This window comes from Lepisosteus oculatus, chromosome 6 (assembly GCF_040954835.1).
Source record: "Lepisosteus oculatus isolate fLepOcu1 chromosome 6, fLepOcu1.hap2, whole genome shotgun sequence".
NCBI lineage: Eukaryota > Metazoa > Chordata > Actinopteri > Semionotiformes > Lepisosteidae > Lepisosteus > Lepisosteus oculatus.
This window is the reverse complement of record NC_090701.1, coordinates 46657287-46676577: the sequence shown is the minus strand read 5'-3', so window position 1 is coordinate 46676577 and position 19291 is coordinate 46657287. Positions and strand designations below refer to the sequence as shown.

The 19291-nt window shown below is 41.1% G+C and overlaps 1 protein-coding gene across 5 annotated transcripts in view; it reads left to right on the top strand.

Annotated features, from left to right (window-relative positions):
- LOC102696061 (nucleolar protein 4) overlaps positions 1-19291 on the top strand; it is a 116372-nt gene that overhangs the window by 23130 nt on the left and 73951 nt on the right. For all 5 annotated transcript variants that reach the window (XM_006633939.3, XM_006633938.3, XM_015353531.2 and 2 more), the window contains exon 5: positions 358-490. In XM_006633939.3, the coding sequence (XP_006634002.2) occupies positions 358-490 (133 nt within the window). The remainder of the gene's footprint in view (positions 1-357; positions 491-19291) is intronic.

The window sequence follows — 19291 nt, the reverse complement described above, 5'->3', positions numbered from 1 at the left end:
CCTGTTCAGAATGTTATGTAGTGAATGGATTGAGCTATTCAGCAAAAAGAGAGAAAATAAGTTTATGCGATTTCATGGGAGTTTCCTTTTTCCATTTCTGTGAGAAATGGCAGTGGCAGGCTGAAGGAGAGGGCTTTTTGTTTAAGGGAATGTCCTTCTAATGTTAATGGTATCCTTGGTTTTTGTCAAACCTGCGGCTTATGTGTGTCATGAATAAGATAAAAGGACGGGGGTGAATAGGGGTGTGTGACAACCTGAAATTGCACTTACAAAGGGAAATATGTGTGCTCTGCCCTGCACCATCTGTTGGTTTTCATATGACGGCGAAATTCATTTCATGCACGCCCTGTGTTGTAGGAAGACAGCTCTCTGGACAGCGACGAATTCGACATGAGTGACTCCACACGGATGTCAGCAGTGAATTCTGACCTCAGTTCTAATCTCGAAGAGAGAATGAGCAGCCCGCAGAACCTCCACAATCAGCAAGATGGTGAGTTTTCGGCTGTGACGAAGGAGAAGCACAGGCCTATCAACATTTTACAGAAAGAGAGCGATAGATCATAGGCTTCCTTCAGGCAATTCATTTCTCTTACCATACCTCTAATCAAGTTAAAAAAAACTTATCCTCATTTGGGTGATAATAAATATGCGTTTATCAAAGCCATGACTATGAAACACCCATATTAATGAGAAACGAATCATGTTCATTTGAAGCACAACTTTATAGGGAACAGCTCTATTCAAGAAGGCTTTGTTGGCAAGCCTTTCGCCCTGATGCTGCACTTGATATTATGACTTTCAGTTGAGCTGATTATTGCCAATGTGTGGAACGGGTTATTACTTGCCAGCGCGATAAGGTCTGATCTGCACAGGTTGTTTTGAAATGCAAATATTTCACTTTCATAATAGGTCATAATGATGTCAGTCAAATCGTAGAACTTTTGTTGAAAGCAGGAAATTTTTTTCTTATTCTGGTCATGCAAATGGATTACCTAGAAACACAGTTGCTTCATGTGAGACTGATATAAACAGCCAGATAAATAACATGTTTATTTACACACAGGTTCTTAAATGAATCCCAGTTAAAATAATGAGAGGGTACCACTAACGTCAGACAATTTGTATACAGTGGCAGCTCATCAGGTGCTACTTTCACTCCAAACCTGGGCATAGCATTTTGCTTCATTCTGACTGTAGAATATGATGCTGCGTAGACCTGGAAATCTGATCTATTTTGTGATGTAAATTGGAGGTTTTATAAGTTACTGTGTACATTTGACTTTTATTGTTGTTTGAAATACACTCATCAATGCCGATTCTTTATAATGCCGAAATATAAAAATAACGTTGCAGTTCAACTTTCATTAATGAAGGAGTTTTATACAGTGGATTAGTCCAAAGAAAAGAACCCTGTAGGACAAAAAAAGATGATAGAGGTTCTGTGGTATTATACCACGCTGTACTGTACGTGCCACTGTGTGTGCTGATCAGAATGTCACGTACAATCATCACTATGTACAGTTTCAGTTATAAGGCACATCTGGAAACAGGCTTAAGGGAGGATTCAATGAGAGTCGATTCCACTGCGAACTGTATGAGTTTGATTCTGACAGGTTTTAGTAGCTTCAGAAAGGAAAAATGAAAAATATGCTGATAATTGGTACTGTAGGTTAGAGGCTTTTTAAAATGACACTTTTGATGGCTGGGGGAAACCAAGCTAGTCTAGAGGGAAGAGCTGATAGTTTGTTTTTCGTTACTCTTTTATGCATCATTTATGTAGTTGCGTACAGTCACATTTTATTAGGCTCCTTATCCAACTGCAGCTGCTCAAATTACGACAAATGAGCCTTGTGCTCATGCTCCAGAGCAGCTCTTACGAATTTACCTTGCGATGACATCTGAGAAATGAGTCTTCTTGTAAACACCCACCACAGTGGGTTAGAACTCCCTTCAGTTAGAACTCAGATTAGTGCTCTTTGAGTGCTCCTCCAGTTGCCACTGTATTCTGGATGAAATGAGCTCAAATGCACTGCAGCAAACCTCAGGGCTGCACAGAGCAAGTCTCTACAAGAGTTTATGCTGGTGTTTTTTACAGAATTGCATTGCTTTTAGAAGGCTACATGAGTTAATTCATTAAATCGGGATCTGTTGTTTGTCTAATTGCATTTGGATAAAATAATGCCTTGTGACATGCTGTATAATATTAAACACACATGGGACGTTTTGTAGACCACGCATGTTTTTAATTGAAAAGGCCTGATCCTTTTTTTGTGAAAGCCAAACTCTATGCTGGTATTTCAATGACCAGATTAAAAGGATTGTGGAAAACCGGGGGCTAAGGTCTAGGATCCAGTGAACAGGAGCCTGGATCATGTCACTGTGACCAGGATTCTCCGAGTAGTGGCTCTGTGCTACTAGAGGCAAAGCTGCGACAAGTCTGGCAAGGCTCCCTCACTCTGAAACGTGTCAGGCACCTGCACTCTCTACTGCTGGGAGTAGTGAGGGAGCACTGAGCCTAACCAGTACTGAGCCTCCCGTCTGTTGCTGCGGAGCCTGTAGTTTGTGAACAGATTGACGGGTCAATCGATGGGCAAGCCAGAGACGTCTGTGAGCACCTCTCCGTCTATCCATCCTCTCTGTGTGGATAGACCGTGGGGGTTGTTGCCATGAGCCGAGGTGCAAAGACACAATTAGCGATGCCAAATTGAGTGGGTAAATAAAAAAAAATACAAAAAAGGGTACTGTAGCTCTTCTTAACAAATACTTAAGAACAGGAACATAAGAAAAGCTACAAATGAGAGTGGGCGATTTGGCCCTTTCAGCCCTTTTAGTACTGATTAAGCTTATTGATCTGGGGATCTCACCCAGCTGTTTCTTGAAGGAAGTCAGGGTATTGACAGGTATCGACAGCAGGGTTGGGTAGTTTGTCTCATACTCCCACCACCCTCTGCATAAGGACATGACTCTTGTTCTCAGTTTCAAATGCGCTTCCACCCAGCAAGTGTTGCCAGACATTACATATAATTCTAATAATAATAATTCCTTACACTTTATGTATCTCTTTTCTGGACACTCCACTCAAAGCGTTTTACAGGTAGTGGGGACTCCTCACCACTACCACCAGTGTGCAGCCCCACCTGGATGTTGTGACAACAGCTATTGTGCGCCAGAACGCTCCCCACACACCAGCTCTCAGTGGGGAGGAGAGCAGAGTGATGAAGCCAGTTCAGAGATGGGGATTACTAGGAGAGCACGATTGGTATAAGACATCACATCAGATATTATATGTTTTACCATTTCATGTTTTCATTTAATGATTTTTATCTGATTATTCAATGAAGCAGCTGCAGTGTTTTTAATAAAAATGCAATATTAGGATGTATAGTACTATATATACTGGTGTCATGTCGCACCATTTTACCAGGATAACTTCATTTACAAAGCAGGTCCATGAATGAGATTTGATATTCTAATTATTCTTAACTAATTTGTGACTGGGTACAATGAAGAAATAAAGCAATATCATATGTCATTTTTTTATTTAACTTTTTTTCAAATGCATTAGTATTTCTAAGGCTCACGATTTTATGATATACAACTGTGTGGCACATTTTAATATAGTAGTTTTACCTCTTCTGTGGCATCTTCCATTATCATCTGCTCTACTAAGTAATATCACCACAGATATCATTGGAGTCTGTTCTTAAAAGTTTGTTAGCAAGGAGATCACACCATAAGCACCTAATAATTGCTTTTTGCATTAGATAGAATGTGCGTGGGGTTCCTAATACCTGATAATAAAAAATAAGCAAAAAATAAAATGTAATTTACATAATTCAATTACAGTATATCTTACAGATTTTAGCACATTTATGAGAAAACGTGTTGCTGCTTATTTTTTTTTGCTGTAGTTATACAGTGTGAATACACAGTATTAATATGAATATCCAATACATATTGCGGTTACATCAGAAAATGTTTTATACAGTAGCTCTAAACACACTCCTCTCATTTTGAACTATCATTCATTTTTCTCAAACTAAAACTAATTTTCCTACACAAAGCAACAAAACTATTTTTCCCCAGAGAAATCAACAAGAAATATGTTTTCAAATTTCACATCAATTAATGCAATGCAGGATACAGTACCTGCTGTACTGTGAATGCTCACCCAAAAAATCAAATTGACCACTAACTGCATCAAAGTAGACCTTGACAGTACTTAAGCATTTGGACAGATGAGAAGAGGCCACTTGTCTTATCTACTCCATTTGGTAGTTAAAGGGGAACTGCAGTCCCAATTTCTCAGACCGGTTATTCAATCTCGGTAACAGAATAAATTCATTTATATCATAGAAACAAATTTACAAATTTCAAATGAAGCACAAACTTTGTGAGAGTACTGTAAGCCGCACATGTTGTTGCAAGCTCGCATTGCGAATTGCGACATGATGTGTCCCTTCCTGCTCACTAGTCACTGTAATGACTAATGTAATGTGATGGGGATGTCTGCCTGTTATGCCTTCCAGCATGTAGGGGCAGCAACAGCCTGCTGCTGTTACCATAACATTAATTTCTTACAGGGCAGGGTTGTTAGCCTTCTGCCCAACCTCCAACATGGAGGACCTGGTGCCCGAAGTGGGACATGAACCCACTACGCTGAAATTATGAGTCTCATGCTCTATGAACCGCGCTAGTCAGGGCCCGGTAATATGGGAGAATAAATAAGGTTGTGCAGCACACGTTCCAATGTGATCTGCATGCAGAGCTAACGAGTGAGTAGTATTTGTTGACAAAACCGTCTCAAGAGCTATGGAAGCGCATTGCTGCCACCAGGGAAAACAAAAACCTTGCCCTTATCTTGTAATTACGAGATAGTAATTCTTGCGTACTTTATGTGATCATGCGATAGCACAGTTATCATATGAAACCTATAACAATTAGGTATCTGTGTCAGCATGTGTAGGCTGCAAAGGAACAAGTTAAAGGTTTATTCCATGCTGAAAAGAGAAAAGAAACAACGTTTCAGCTGTGAAGCCCTCACAACCAAAACATATTTTCCTTTTCTTCTCTTTTCAGCATGGAATAAACCTTTAACTTATTCATTTAAACTGATATTCAGTATGTAAGGACAAAACAACTGCAATGTGGACAGTAGTAGAGGGAAGTGGACATCAGCGAGGGAAGTGTGACCCAACTACAGTATAGAGAAAAACAGCAACCTATTCACTGGTAGTTCAGAGGCTTTGGTGGTTCAGTGATGGCATTTTCTCCTGGGTTTGATTCCTGATCAACACAATGTGAAAGGGGAACTGCAAAGCTATTTTTATATCATGGGGCAGAAAGAATCAGCATTGATGAGCGTATTTCATCCCACAACAAAAGTAAAATGTAGACAGTAACTTGTGAAACTTCCGTAACGGGAGCTGGTCCAGGCTCCCGCGAAGTGTAGTTCAGGACCCTATGCAGACGGTATAATCCGGAAGTGAGTGGAGAAGGACATCAGGGGAGGAGACGAAGAGGATCAGGATTGTTTGACAGACAGGGGGGAGTGACTATGGTGATCCGGTGCTCAGGGGGGCGTGACTATGGCAAACAGGTCTAGACAGTCCAAAGGGGGGAATCCGGGGCACAGTCCAGAAACCAAAACCAGGAAATCCATCCGAGACAAGACGATTAAAAACAAGGAAAGGGACATGGAACGAGATTAAAAACGGAGTGACTACAGTGAACTTGGCTGGCACTTTCGGTTTAATGATTGTGTCAGTGTCCAGCGCTGCAGAATGTGTACAGATTTACTTTCGACTGGGGTTTAGTCATAATGAATTTTAGCAGATATGAACAGAATTATTACAAGCACAAGGACCAGTTTTGTGGGATTTAGAGTTCAAAGCAATGATGGTTCCGTTATGAACAGTTATATGTGCAATCACTTCCACTGCTTAAAACTGCAAGTCCGCACATAGCGATATAGGTATTAAGTAAAAATTGACGTAGCCCGTGGTTAATTGCGACTACACTGGGCATTACTAGGTTTTAAGTGTTATTGTATTAACTATACATATTAAACTATTATTTTGCAAAAAGAAATAACCACACCTAACCTCATGGATAGCAATGTTCTATCTGATGAAGATTGTCATTCAACAATGATGCTGAATGTAAACCACATTAATTTTCTGACAAGAAGTTACAAAAGGCGTTAAACACAGAACTGTAGAAGCAGAGTGAGAAACAGGTGTCCTTTCAGTAGCCAGCAGAACAGCAACCAGCTGGGCAACAAAACGAACCATGAGATAGTGGAGAAAGGGGGCAAATAGACAATTAACAAACGTCCTCACGCAGGAAGTCATACAATATGAATCGCCAGTCGTGTCAAAGAGGCAGGAAGAACAGCGTTTCCCTCTATAAACCTTATGGGTGAACACAGTGCTTTGACAACCCGGAGACGTTGGGTCAATCTTCATTTGATTACCCACTTACTGTAATATGCTTATAATTTACTTAAATATTTTGATTATGTTAGTTATTTTTTTCCCCTTTTATGCTGTTGCAGGGAAGTTTCTGCAAATACAGCTTGGATTGTAGCTCACCCCCTCATCAATAACTGAACTGGTGCTCCCGAGTTTCCAGATAGTCGCTGTAATGAAACTGATATCACAGTATATTGTGGTGAAACGAGTCATTTCAACATGTTCTCGGTAGGATTCAGGCAACGAGAGCTGGCAAGGATGTCCTCTGTATCCTCAGACACAGTATGTTGATTAACTTGAACATATGTGCATGATGACAAAGGTCACTGTTACAGACTCTCACTCCTACAGCAAGGCTGCACCAAGAGCCCCTGTTCAAATGTACATGGAGTAACTGAGGAATATTTTAACTGTGGAACTGAGCCAGTTCTAGTTGCATCAGGACACTGAGAGCCACACTTCAAACAACCATAAAAGCCATAACACATATCAGCATATCCATTTTTCAAATCCTTATACCTAAATTCTAGAAGCTTAAGAAATACAAAACAATGCAAGAACTTGCGGTCATAGCATTGACAGGTTTTATAAATCTTACCAGTAAAATTGTGGGAAAAAATACTGACAGCTGAACTAGAAGAAAGCTTAGAATCAATGGCATTTTAACAAACAGCCAATATGGACTTGGAAGGGTAATATTTTATTTGGCTAACCTGCTAGAATTCTTCAGAAAGTGACAACGTTGGCAATAACCCTAAATCATATGGCATAGTTAGACTTCCAGAAAGCGTTTTGTGAGCTCCCTCGTAAAAAAGGATAATTCTCAAATCGAAAGGTAATGTTTGCTAAAAGACAGTGTAAAGTGGGTAATGAGTAGGAAACATGCTGAAAAGTTATGTCAAAGGAATCTGGACATTTGTCTGGATTGCTCTATGTCCTGACAATGCAAGGAAGCAGTATAAAAGCACACAGAGCAGGAAAATGGAAAATTTAAATCAAATGAAGTTATGCTCAAGTACAGTAGGTCAGTCTTCTCGTAAAACCTCCTTTAGTATCTGGTTCTGTTGTGATTGTCCTGTCACTAAAAAGGATATTATAGCCTTGAAGAGTTCAAGGAAGATCAACAAGAAAAACAATTCCTGGTCTCAGAGTATTGCCATATGCAGACAGGCTGATGGAGATAAATCTCTTCAGTCTAGAAACAAGGATATTGAGAGGAAATTTGATGAGAGTATTTAAACTCTTAGATATAGAGTCAACCCAAGGGAATATTTCAGACTCGGAAGCAATACAAGGACAAGGGTTCACAACTGGAAACTAAAAGGGAATCATTCAGTCCAGAGAATAGGAAAAGCCTCTTTACACAAAGGGCTGAGGATATTTGGAACAGGTTTCACAGCCCAACTCTTCCAGGAAACTGCTGGACAGCTTTAGATTCACTTAGCTACTGAACTTACAAATGAGCAAGATGAGATATGCAACTCCTTTATCTACTAAAGTAGCTACAGTATATCACTCTGCAACTCACAACCGGCAGCCTGCTGATGCTAAGCAGGTGTGAGCCTGGCCAGTACCTGGAAGGTTGCTGCTGGAAGAGGTGTAAGTGAGAGGGACACTATACTGTAAAAAGATGCCCTCTTTCAGATGAGGCGTAAAACCGAGGTCCAGAAAAGAGGTTTCTTGAAAAGAGTAGGGGTGTTACCCTGGCGTCCTGGCCAAATTTCCCATTGGCCTTTACCAGTCATGGCCTCCTCATAATCCTTGTCTATGAACTGGCTTCATCACTCTGTTCACCTCCCCACTGAGAGCCGGTGTGTGGTGAGAGTATTGGTGCACTATACAGTAACTGCTGTCACAACATCCAGGTGGGGCTGCACACTGGTGGTGGTGGAGGGGAGACCCCATTACCTGTAGAGCGCTTTGAGTGGAGTGCCCAGAAAAGTGCTATATAAGTGTAAGCAATTATTATTATCAAATAATAATAAATCATTATTATTGCAATGAAATACAGTATGAGTATGAGTATAGTGGCATTTGCAACTATTTTTAAATCACTTTCTTTATGTCATTAATTGCCAAGACATCAGCCAGACTTGGATCTACACTGTGGTTGTGTTCTTGAATAAACATTGTGTAAACCAAAATCACATAATAAATACAATTTAATTTTCCATTTTTCACAGGATGGCCCCCATAGTTTATCCATTACAGGTACGATTAAAACATTACTGAAATGTAAAGTTGCTACTAAGCTTTACTCACTTTTTGAGGTGTGAAAACATTCACTGCACTTTCACCATATTTTGTATGGTGTTTCACAAGAAGGAAACAATAACTTCAGTGTTAATACATCACGATTTCTCTGCTTTTTACCTCCTTTCACATCACTGTTCGCACAGTTAGCTCGTTAATGCCCGAAAACTTAGCCACAGACGCTGACCTTTCCACTCTAGCGAGCATATCAACAGTTGTTTTCTGCGTCTTCACGTGTGACCAATCACGTTTCGAGGGACTGACTGGCAAATTCTCCTTGGAGGTCGTGCTGAACACGCATTAAGGGCGACAATCATCATGTAAAGGCGGGCGCACCACGTGATGTCGCGAGACAGTCACTGAGAGCCGCGACAGGAAGCGACCGGCTGATTTTGTCTGCGCCTGCGCGCCGCGGCGAGCGCAGGACTGTAGGAAATGCGACTCAAATCAAACCCGCGCCGCAGTGCAGCGTTTGATTTTAAATGCGAGGATCAACATTTGATTCACCGTTGTTTTATAACGGTGCCATGATGGTATTTATTTGTTAAAGATATCGTTCTTTGTTATTATGTTTAATACATATTAATTTTCAATATTAAACTTTTAATTAAAATTACTTATTTTATTTTTCCAGGTTCTTTGGCATTCTATCTCATATGCATATTTAATTGACCAATTTTATACATGATAAATTGAAAAAAAAAATAGCCTGAATTTGCGTGGCTTACAAAAAAGATGATTTACAATAAAGTATTGTATTATTCTTTGAAGAAAAAGAGTGTGACTCAAGCCCAGTATACTACTGTAAACCGTAGTTGCTATATAGTATATTCAGAGTATGACAAGCACCATTAATTATGTACATACAAATGTTTTTTCAATTGATTTAGGTTGTTAAAGTTAAATGTTTCCTGTTCTTTTTATATACTGTTTTTAAAGGCCATGAATTTTTTATTCAATTTGCATGGATTACCTGCATAGTAATTACATTTTCAGCCAAGTAAAGTCGTTTAAGGCGGAAAGGAGTAGAAATTGTGCAGATTACTATTAAAAGATCAGAAGCTGGTTCAGAAATGTGTTCCGAAACCTACAAAGGTCAAAACACATTCTTCGAAAGAGCCCTACGTTTTGCAGGAATCGCAGTATTTCCGATCCATTGGGGTCCCTTGCTGGCAATCACAGAGCTTCAGGTTTGACCTCTCTCCCCCTCTCCTGCTCCCTTTACTGGAACAGGCCCGTATCTTATTCCAGATTCCAGATCCTCACAAGCCTTTGTGTGAAAAAGTGTGGCGGGTTTAGACGCACGTCTCTCTACACACGTGTCCTCTGGCTTGTTCATTCTGGGGTGCTCATTGAAGAGGTGCGCGGGATTGGCTTTGTCTTCGAAGGTTTTGAATATTTGGCTCCGACGGCCTCCATGTAATCTTCTCTTCTATTTTGGGGGGGAATTCCAGAAGTGCAGAAGATTCTGAGGGGCGTCCCAGTGTATTATACAATCTTAACCTGTCGACCCCCGAGTACATCAAATTCGGTACTTTTTAACGATCCCAACTTTCTGTTTGCCATCAGACCGGTTTGTTCCTCATTCTTGTGGATTTAAAGGTTCTACAGCTGGCCACCTGGGCCCCCAATGACCTTTCCTGACGTTCCAGGCAACGCTCATGGTCTGCTTGGCGGAGAAAACACTTCCTGCTCTCCTCGTTGTCGCGGCTTCTCAAAGAGGCGTCGTCCCTTTCGGCGTTGCGTAGGGCGAGGTTTTGCGGTGGAAATTGACACGGACAATCAGAACAGCCCCTTCTACTGCCTGTGTCGGTTTTGTATCTATAGCTACTGGTGCTCTGTGTCTGTTGTGGTCTGTGGTCTTTCTTTCAGTTTTGTCTCACTGTTAACCTTTTCTGGAGGAAGCACAGATATCATGCCATTCGATCTTATTCTTTTGATCCGTGAATACTACCGATAACTACAGTACGACTCATAATTACCGTGAACCACTCCTCATCAGTCTTGGAGGTACTCCATTTAACAGAACAAATCACTCTTCCTGCATTTTGTTGGATTTTCTTATCGCACGTACTGCAGCTTAGGATCTGAAAGTTACCTGGATCGCTCAGAGATGGAAACGTACACTCCATTACAAGGGTTAATGGTCTCGCGGCAGAAACCATGTCTTTTCTTCTCCAATGCTTAACGAGCTTTTGCAGAAGCCAGTGGATTCTGGCTAATTTCCTCATGTAGCAGGACATTTTTCGGGAATATTTACAGGTGTCCCCAGAGATTTGACCTACCGATGACAATCAAAAGGTCTTCAAAGCAGTTCGTCCCAAGGATTGTGAGTGGCTGGCTTATCTAAATAGCATTACCAGCAAATACCGGAGAAACCAAACAAAACACAATGTGAACCTAATCCAATAAACTATAGGTCATGCCTGATGTAGCAGCACAGCCATTCTTCCCATCATTGTAATCAATATGAATTACATTGATATATTCCTAGTATTTCTAGAACGTTTCCACCAGTCGTGTAGAACAGATGAGTGGATATGATATAGCTTTTCTTCTAAGCAATGAGATGTGTTTGTAATACATAATGCCATTACCCATTTGGTGGTATTTACACTACATATGTATTGTATGAACATATTCGTCTTTTCATCATATTGCATAGAATTAACTTTGGGGGCAGTGTTTTGTTATCGTTATTGTTCTTATGAATTTATTGCGTCTGACACCTTTATCCAAAGAGACTTTCATTTGTACCCATTGATACAGCCGGACGTTTTACTGTAGCAATGTGAGTGAAATATCCTCCTTAAGGTTTAGTTTACTTCCGAGCTCCTAACTCTTATAAATGGGGTTGCTCATGAAAGTCCAAGAAGGATGACAACAGCCAAGTTCAATCAGCCACAGCCATATCAGTTAGAAATTACAAATACTATACGTGATTCCCTTCTCTCCCTCGCCGTTTGTGTCCCACCTCTAGCCCACGTCCACCTGTGCAGCTGGCCCTTGGTCACCCCTCACTCTGCAGGGGGGTCCCAGCCTCCTCGTCCTCTAGCCAGGAGGTCCGCCCTCAGCCTAGCAGGTTATTGGCCAACTGAATCACTCAATTCGCATTGTCAATACGTTCCGTTCTTGGAGGCTGTCTTTCCTAGTGAAACACGATTTGGGTCAACCAGACTGTTTCGTCTTTATCATCCCCTCCACCCAGTGGTCCAACTGTCCACTCCCATATTTCACCCAGGCAGCTGCTCAAGCCCGTGGTAGCTCAGACGGCAAGGGTGTCTAGCCCCTAACTGGAAGGTCCTGGGTTCAATCCCAGATAGGGGCGAGCAATGTATCTTGGTCTAATTCTGGGGTCTACTCAGCCTGCTTTCTAAATGAGTACTGGGGGTTAATCCCTCCAGGGGTAATAGGCTGGCCGGAGTGTGATACTGACCACATCACCTCCACCTCCAGTGTTGGATGGTCAAGAAGAATGGTGGCCCTTGCCCCCCCCATTCCCCCATGGGCCTTGATGGCCTGAAAAAGGGACCTACCTACTTAGCTCCTTGAGGTGCATGAACAAATGACAACATCAGCGATTGCTATAGCATAGGGAATATTTTAATATTCCTTACGTAATTCCCTGTTATTTTCATATTTCAGTCTCTCGTCATGCCCAAATCCTTTTATTTCAAGATCCAGCATACAATTGTAGAAATACATTTGCAAACCATTTTGACCATTGCTACGATACTAGTACTAGTACTAAGCAGTCGTCATTTCTTAGGTAACAACACTTAAGACATATCCACTTTGTGCTTGGGTGGAATGCAGCCCCAATACAGTATTATGCAAAGTTCAGGTCAACAGTTAAGAAATCAGTTCTGCTTGTGTCATTGGTGGCAGAGATTAGGACCTCAGAACTCAGTGAGAACCTAGACTGACATTCTAGCCCAGCGAACTCAGATTCCACTACCAATCATGAGCTACAGTGGTGGGTTTTCAACACTGTACAGCTCAATGCAGATACCATGGTAACAAGTGTGTGTGCTATTTACTTACTGTTATCTAGAATTTGATAGGGGTCAGGGTTGTGGCTGAGAATCTTCTGCACATGAGCCACAACTGCAGCAAAGCTTAAAGATGAAAAGGTTCTCAAACACCTAAAAATGAAAAGTCCATGTAAAAACGCATATACCGACAGGTTTTTGGGAGTGTGATAACTACTATATATCTTTAATGTGAATTTCTACTAAATGTCAAAAGTTACAATTTTTAGGTTGTTTTTTTTTAGTATCTTTGTAAGGTGCATTATTTATAAAGGACTTCTGAATGTGTTTTAACCTTTAATTATCTAGCTAGCATATGTGTTAATGAAAAAAAAATATTAAGAAAATGCTTTATAGATAAAAATGTTTGAAGACAGAGTTGCCTTTGCAAATATTGAAGAATTATGTAACCTAAAACCAGTCCCCTATAATTAAATGCAGTATATTAATACACCTGCAAATACTGTTCTTGCTGTTTTGTACAGTAATTGGGTGGCTGTGCTCATGTGAATGTACAGTAGCTTCACCCATGTCTGGACCTCCCTGATGAAAAGACACTACTCATTGGAGTGAGGCCTTGCTATGGTGCCTGAGGTTGATATGATGCTTCACCAGTGGATTCAATTGGATTTCTAAATAAAGTAAATTGAAAAACATCCCAGTTTCCCATTGCAGGGGCTGTTGTCCTTAGTCTTAGTCGGAATTTGTCCTCCTTGTCCCAGGAACTGCAGTTCGGGAGGAGTCTGACGTGGACTATATAATCTGTACCGTTGAAACATTAGAAAAGATTTTGTCTCTTTTATTTCTGAAGCTGCAGCTTCAGACTCCCCCGGTTGGCTGTTTCTTCCTTGATTTTTCCATGATTGTTCTCTTCCATAAACTAGTGTCATTCCTTGGAAATCTCTTCTAATGACAGGCATGGAAGGAGCCCAGTTGTTGTGATGGCTCTGTCCACCGATACTTGCACATTTGAATTTGTATGAAATGAGTTGCTCTGTGAAGTTCAGATTAATCGATTAGACAGATTGATTTTAATGACTCCTTTAAAGGGTGGGACTGTGGTGCAGTGGTTAGCATTACTGCCTTACAGTACTGGGGCACTGGGTTCAATTCTTGGGGTGATATCTGTGTGGAGTTTTTATGTTCTTTCCATGTTTGCCTGAGTTTCCTCTGGGTGCTCTGATTTCCTCTCACAGTCCAAAGCTGTACTGGTAGATTCAGTGGCTTCAGGGAAAATTGGCCCTGGTGTCAATGTGTGTGCCCTGTGATGGATTTGCGTCCCCACCAGAGACCCAGTGTCCTGCCTTGTGCCCATTGCTTGCCAGGATAGGCTCCAGCTCCCCCCATGACAATATATGGGAAATGTGGTTTAAAAATTAGTTGAATGGATGGGTTATTTCTAAAGAGCAAAGTGGAATATTAATTGATTTCTTATTTGAACTCTTGATTCTTTGGGTTTTAAAAAATCATCCTTATTCTGTATTCAAAAGGTGTAGTGATTTAAAGATAATTGGTTCTTTATTCTGCTATCATGATAAAATATCATTAATCTAAACTTATTATTTTAAATATGTCGTTGCTTTTAATTTTTAAGATGAAAAATGTTAACACTGTTATTTAAAAATATACATAGATTTTAATATTATTTGTACATACTGCATGTTAATAGCTTCGATAATAAAAATATCGTGCTGCATAGTAATAATAATGCTTTATTAATAAAAGCAAATGATTGTGTGTTTGTCATTAATTAAGTATCCAATTTATTTAGCTTTATAATGAAATGATTCTTAAGAAAAGCCTCTGAGAACCAGACATATTAAGTAGCAAGTTGTTGCTTTTTCAGAATCAGGCAATAAAAGAAATTAGTTTAGAAATGCCAGGAAAATACAAAAAGAATATTTGACCAAAAGAAAAACACAGTCTTTTCTTATTCAAAAATGCCAATTGAATTTCATCAGAAGGAAACCAATTTTCCAATATATAATTTTTGACAATGGGTTTTTCCCATTATCACATGTAAATCCAGAGATAAATATTAATATAAACACAGTAAATGCAATATGATTTCTTATTAAAAGGAGAAAATGACTTACTGTACTTGTAAAATGTAAAAAAACGACTGAAGAATTTCTTGAACAAGAGGGTGGGGTGAACAAACAGTACCAGTTTTACCCATCAATTGTCTAACCACTTTATTCAATAGAAGGTCACAGCGAAGTCAGAGCCTATCCCAGCAAGCAACGGGTGCAAGGCAGGATACACCCTGGATGGGACACCAGTCTATCTCAGGGCACACATAGACACAACACACACACACACACACACACACACACACACACACTAGGGCCATTTTCCCCAGAAAACCAGTTAACCTACCAGTACAGTATGTCTCTGTGGGAGGAAACTGGAGCACCTGGAGGAAATGCACATGCAAACTCCACAGATAGCACCCCAGGAATTAAAACCGGGGCCCCAGCTCTGCAAAGCAGAAATGCTAACCACTGTCCACCGTGCCATACCAGTTTAATTTTATCATCAAAAACAGTTCTGATCATGCTCAGGTAACTTTTATTTTGCACTGTCATTATTTTCACATCTTTCCACAAAGACTTGTAGAAGTAAACTCGTACAGTATGTTTATGGCACAAGAATCCTATTTTTCATCTGAGTGCTCAAGATAAAAGTGCCACCTTTTCAATTTGGCTGTATGTATTCTATCTTTATTTTACTGCATGCTTATATTCATCCATTTTGCAGCAGTCTGTATATTTGAAAGAGGATGCTTGTAAACAATGTGCTTGGCTTCACTTATCACACTATGTTTCCCTTAAGAAGGTGCTACAGAGCTCCAGAGCAAACACACTGTGCATTGTAGCCAGCACAACATGCTATGCTGTTACAGAAATCAAAGCTATCAAGAGCTGAACAGGGCTAAACTTTACATTTTGGATCGATTATTTTAGCCGGCCTCTCCCTAAAAGATTGTATGTCTTGCTCGCATACGTTTGAGTTGCAGGTTGGGACAATGACACACGACTGACACAGGAAGCCATTATTATTAATAGGAAGTCATGCTGCTTAACAGGTGAAATCTACTGGGTCTGGGCTGTGCTTGTGTTGTCACGGCACAGGATATGTGAAATTCCTTAGTGGGCTGCAAGCAGATCCACCTGCACCTGCCAAGAGGCTCCTGGCTTTTAATTTGTTTCCCTGGGATGGCTTCTGTGTTTTCTCAGGCGTGCAAACCACATTTAATAAGGAATACTAGCAATAAAGCAGCATCCAGCGCGACTTCATTGTCTGTGTCTAATGTGTTTTCTGTGTCAGCCATCAGCTCCCACAGCAGCCCCCTGGACTGGGGCGGTGGATCGGCTTTGATTCCTCATTCAGGTCGACGCCGGCTGCCTGCCTGTCAAGAGAGTATTAATCCCCATTGGATAGAGGGAGAAATCGCCATGGAGACTCGAGCTAGGCGCTTGGTCCCACAGATCCTGCTGCAGGGCAGAGCAGCAGGAGCAGCAGCAGTAGCAAGCAGCAGCGATTGTGAGCCTGTGGAAAATCACTATTCGCCATTCTGATAGACCCTGTGGTAGGAACTGAGAACTGCTACAGTGCACAACTCAGGCGAAGCAGTCATGGCATCAGATAAATGAAGTGATATGATGCCCCTGATTGAACAGGTACTTATTGTGTCCTCTCCAGTCCCCCTAGATAAACACGCCTCGAAGATAAACATCAGCTTGCCCAAAGGATTTTGATTTCCCTTGGTTTCTTAGCTAGGGAGCGTCACAGGTAATCCACAGTTGGCCGGGAACCCAGAAATCACAGGTGTGAGGTGCCGTTGTTTTCTGAAACAAGGCTGTGGCGAACTGGAGGCTTAGTTTGCGTCGGTTGGCCCGTCCTTGAGTGAATTGTCATTTACAGCCATAGCAAATGAAAAACATCCGAAGTGTAAGAATGTTTAGGGACTAAAGGCTTTGCAGTGGCTCTTGATGGGGGGAGAGAGAAAGGGAGGAGGGGTGGCAGAGGTGGTGGGGGGGAGTGCTCTTTCACTAAAATCAGAATTCAAGCAGGCTCATTAGCCATTGCTGTGATCCTGAAACCTCCTTCCTTTAGCAGCAAACACCCCTCTGGCAAAATACAGCACTCTGGCCCATCTGTAAACTTGTCGGGGAATTTAATCATAGAGGAAGGAGCCCATCACCCTGGAGGAAGGCCGAGTACATGCTTCACTGTCGTTTCCGCGGCTCATCTCTGTAGTGGCTCTGCCAGAATGTGCTCGGTTTCCATGGCAACCCCATTCCTGCTCCGCGCAGGGGAAGATTAGCTCTTGCTGTGCAACGGGGAGAATTTAAGGGAAGTCAGGCTAATCCCTGGGTGCGCTGCAAGAAAAAGGTTGGACCTCGCCTGAGGGATGCTGGAGCCGCAGCGCTCGAACTGGCCCGCCTCAGCAACGCTGAGGTATTTCAGGCTGAGGAGCGGGCTCCGCGATTAGCGGTAGCCGCTCAAGAGTGGAATTTCGACGGGCAGGTTTTTTTCCGCCTTCTCCCTCGCCCACGTCATCGGCCTCTTCCTCGCTTGAGGAAAGGCAGGGAATGTTGTCCCGGTGAAGGAACAGCTGTCGGGTTTTGTGAAGGGAGGGGCTGCGGAGACGATCACTACCTCCAGTCGTTTTTAAGGACTGGGGCGTGTTTGTGCGTGCTTTCCGAGGGTGTGGAGTTTCTGCCTCTCGACAGGCTTAATGCTTTTGGCCCAAAGTGGAAGAAACGTCTTCCAGGGTCTGGTGATAAAATACTGTCACTTCTAAGTGTGCTGCAAACACTCGTGTTGGAAAACTGAAAAAACAAAGTTCAAAAATTGTATACTTTAATTGTTAAACAGAGTTTTACGGCAGTAGTTCCTATGTGTCACATATACAAATGCACTTAATAGATCACATTATTGGCCCTCCTCTGTTGTCTGAGACCTGTCCAAGACAGTATTAGTTTCTGCTGACAACAAAGGCACCTTGTTGAGCAAAGAGTTTCCATCTAGTTTCGTGTAAAAAATAGGTGGCCAAATTTATAATACCTTTAGAAATGCTTTACCTGCATGTTCTTAAAACCTGCTAAATAAGACAAAAAAATACAGCAATAAAATAACTTTTCAAGGCGCTAATTTAGTCCTCTTGAGTAGCTTTAATTTTTCTTTATTACTAGGCAACATTATGATTATTTGTTTGAAAGAAATGATGTAGACATAGTGCGGTGGAAAATGCTGCACAAAAGAGAGATATTTATCTTCCCATGTTCCCCAAAACAGCGATATGTATGTATTCTGTGTCACAATGAAGGCTGCAGCATTAGTTTCTTCCAAGATTTGTACACAATTCAAGGCATATGGAGTCTTAAGAGTGTAAAAGTTTAATAATAATAATAATAATAATAATAATAAAAGTAAATTGCTTTTCATCCACATGGGTACCAAAGTGTTTTGCACAAATAAAAAGTTACCTATTTTGTCAATCACAGATGGAAAAGTTCCCAACTGCTTGAATTAAAGGACACCTTTATGCAGTCCAGAGTGTTCAAAATCAACAGTTAACATTCCCACTCCTTTCACTCCTACCATATGTTCAATGACTAAGTTTTAAAGTTTTCTCTCAATCGAATGTGTTTATAGAGCGCCACCTACTGGTCTACCAACATCACGCAGAGCTGCAAACTGGTTTTCCTTGTTCTCTATAGGAGTTCCCATTGCAGTGCTCACCAGCCACAGTCTTGCTTAGATCCTGAGTTCTGAGCAGGTGGTAGCAGTTCTGCTGTCTGAAAGGGATCCAATATCTAATTTCCTAAAACTTTTTTTTCATATACTGTAATTGCATGTTTCTAATGTTCCAAAACTCAGTATAAGGAAACATTTATCTTAATATTTGAATCACCTGTCATATTATTCATAGCTCCTGGAATGTACTGTCTACATCACAATGATTATGATGTACTGGTGCCCATGCTTATTATCAATACAGTATGAAGGACTAGAATAGTGTAGGGACAATAGAAATTGCTCAAAGCTGTTGTAAGTCATGATGTAGAACTGAAGTGCTCCTCTGATACCTTCTAATGTTTCAGAGCTACAGTATGGTCAGGCTTTGCACTACACTTCAAGACAGCAGAGACAGGTGGCGTGTGGTTACTGGAAGTACTGTTAATTTAGAAGCCTTTCGCATCATACAAATTGATAATTCGGCGAATCGACGGCCCTTTCTTTTTCACATTAATTTTTCGTGTTTGTGTTGATCATTCCCACGTGGCTCCAGGGAAACACACATTTCTTACAATCTATTACAAATTATGGAATAACAACCCCTCTTTATATTTCACTGGGGGATATGTTTAGGTTCGCCTGGGACACATCCTCCCACGAAAGATGTGATGTTTTTAATTTGTCAGAGTTAAGACAAGAGAGGCACTGCAATGCTCACTAGAAATTCAGCAAGCCTAGACATCCAGTCTTTTGAATCCTCGGGTAATGGTTAATATGAAAATTTCA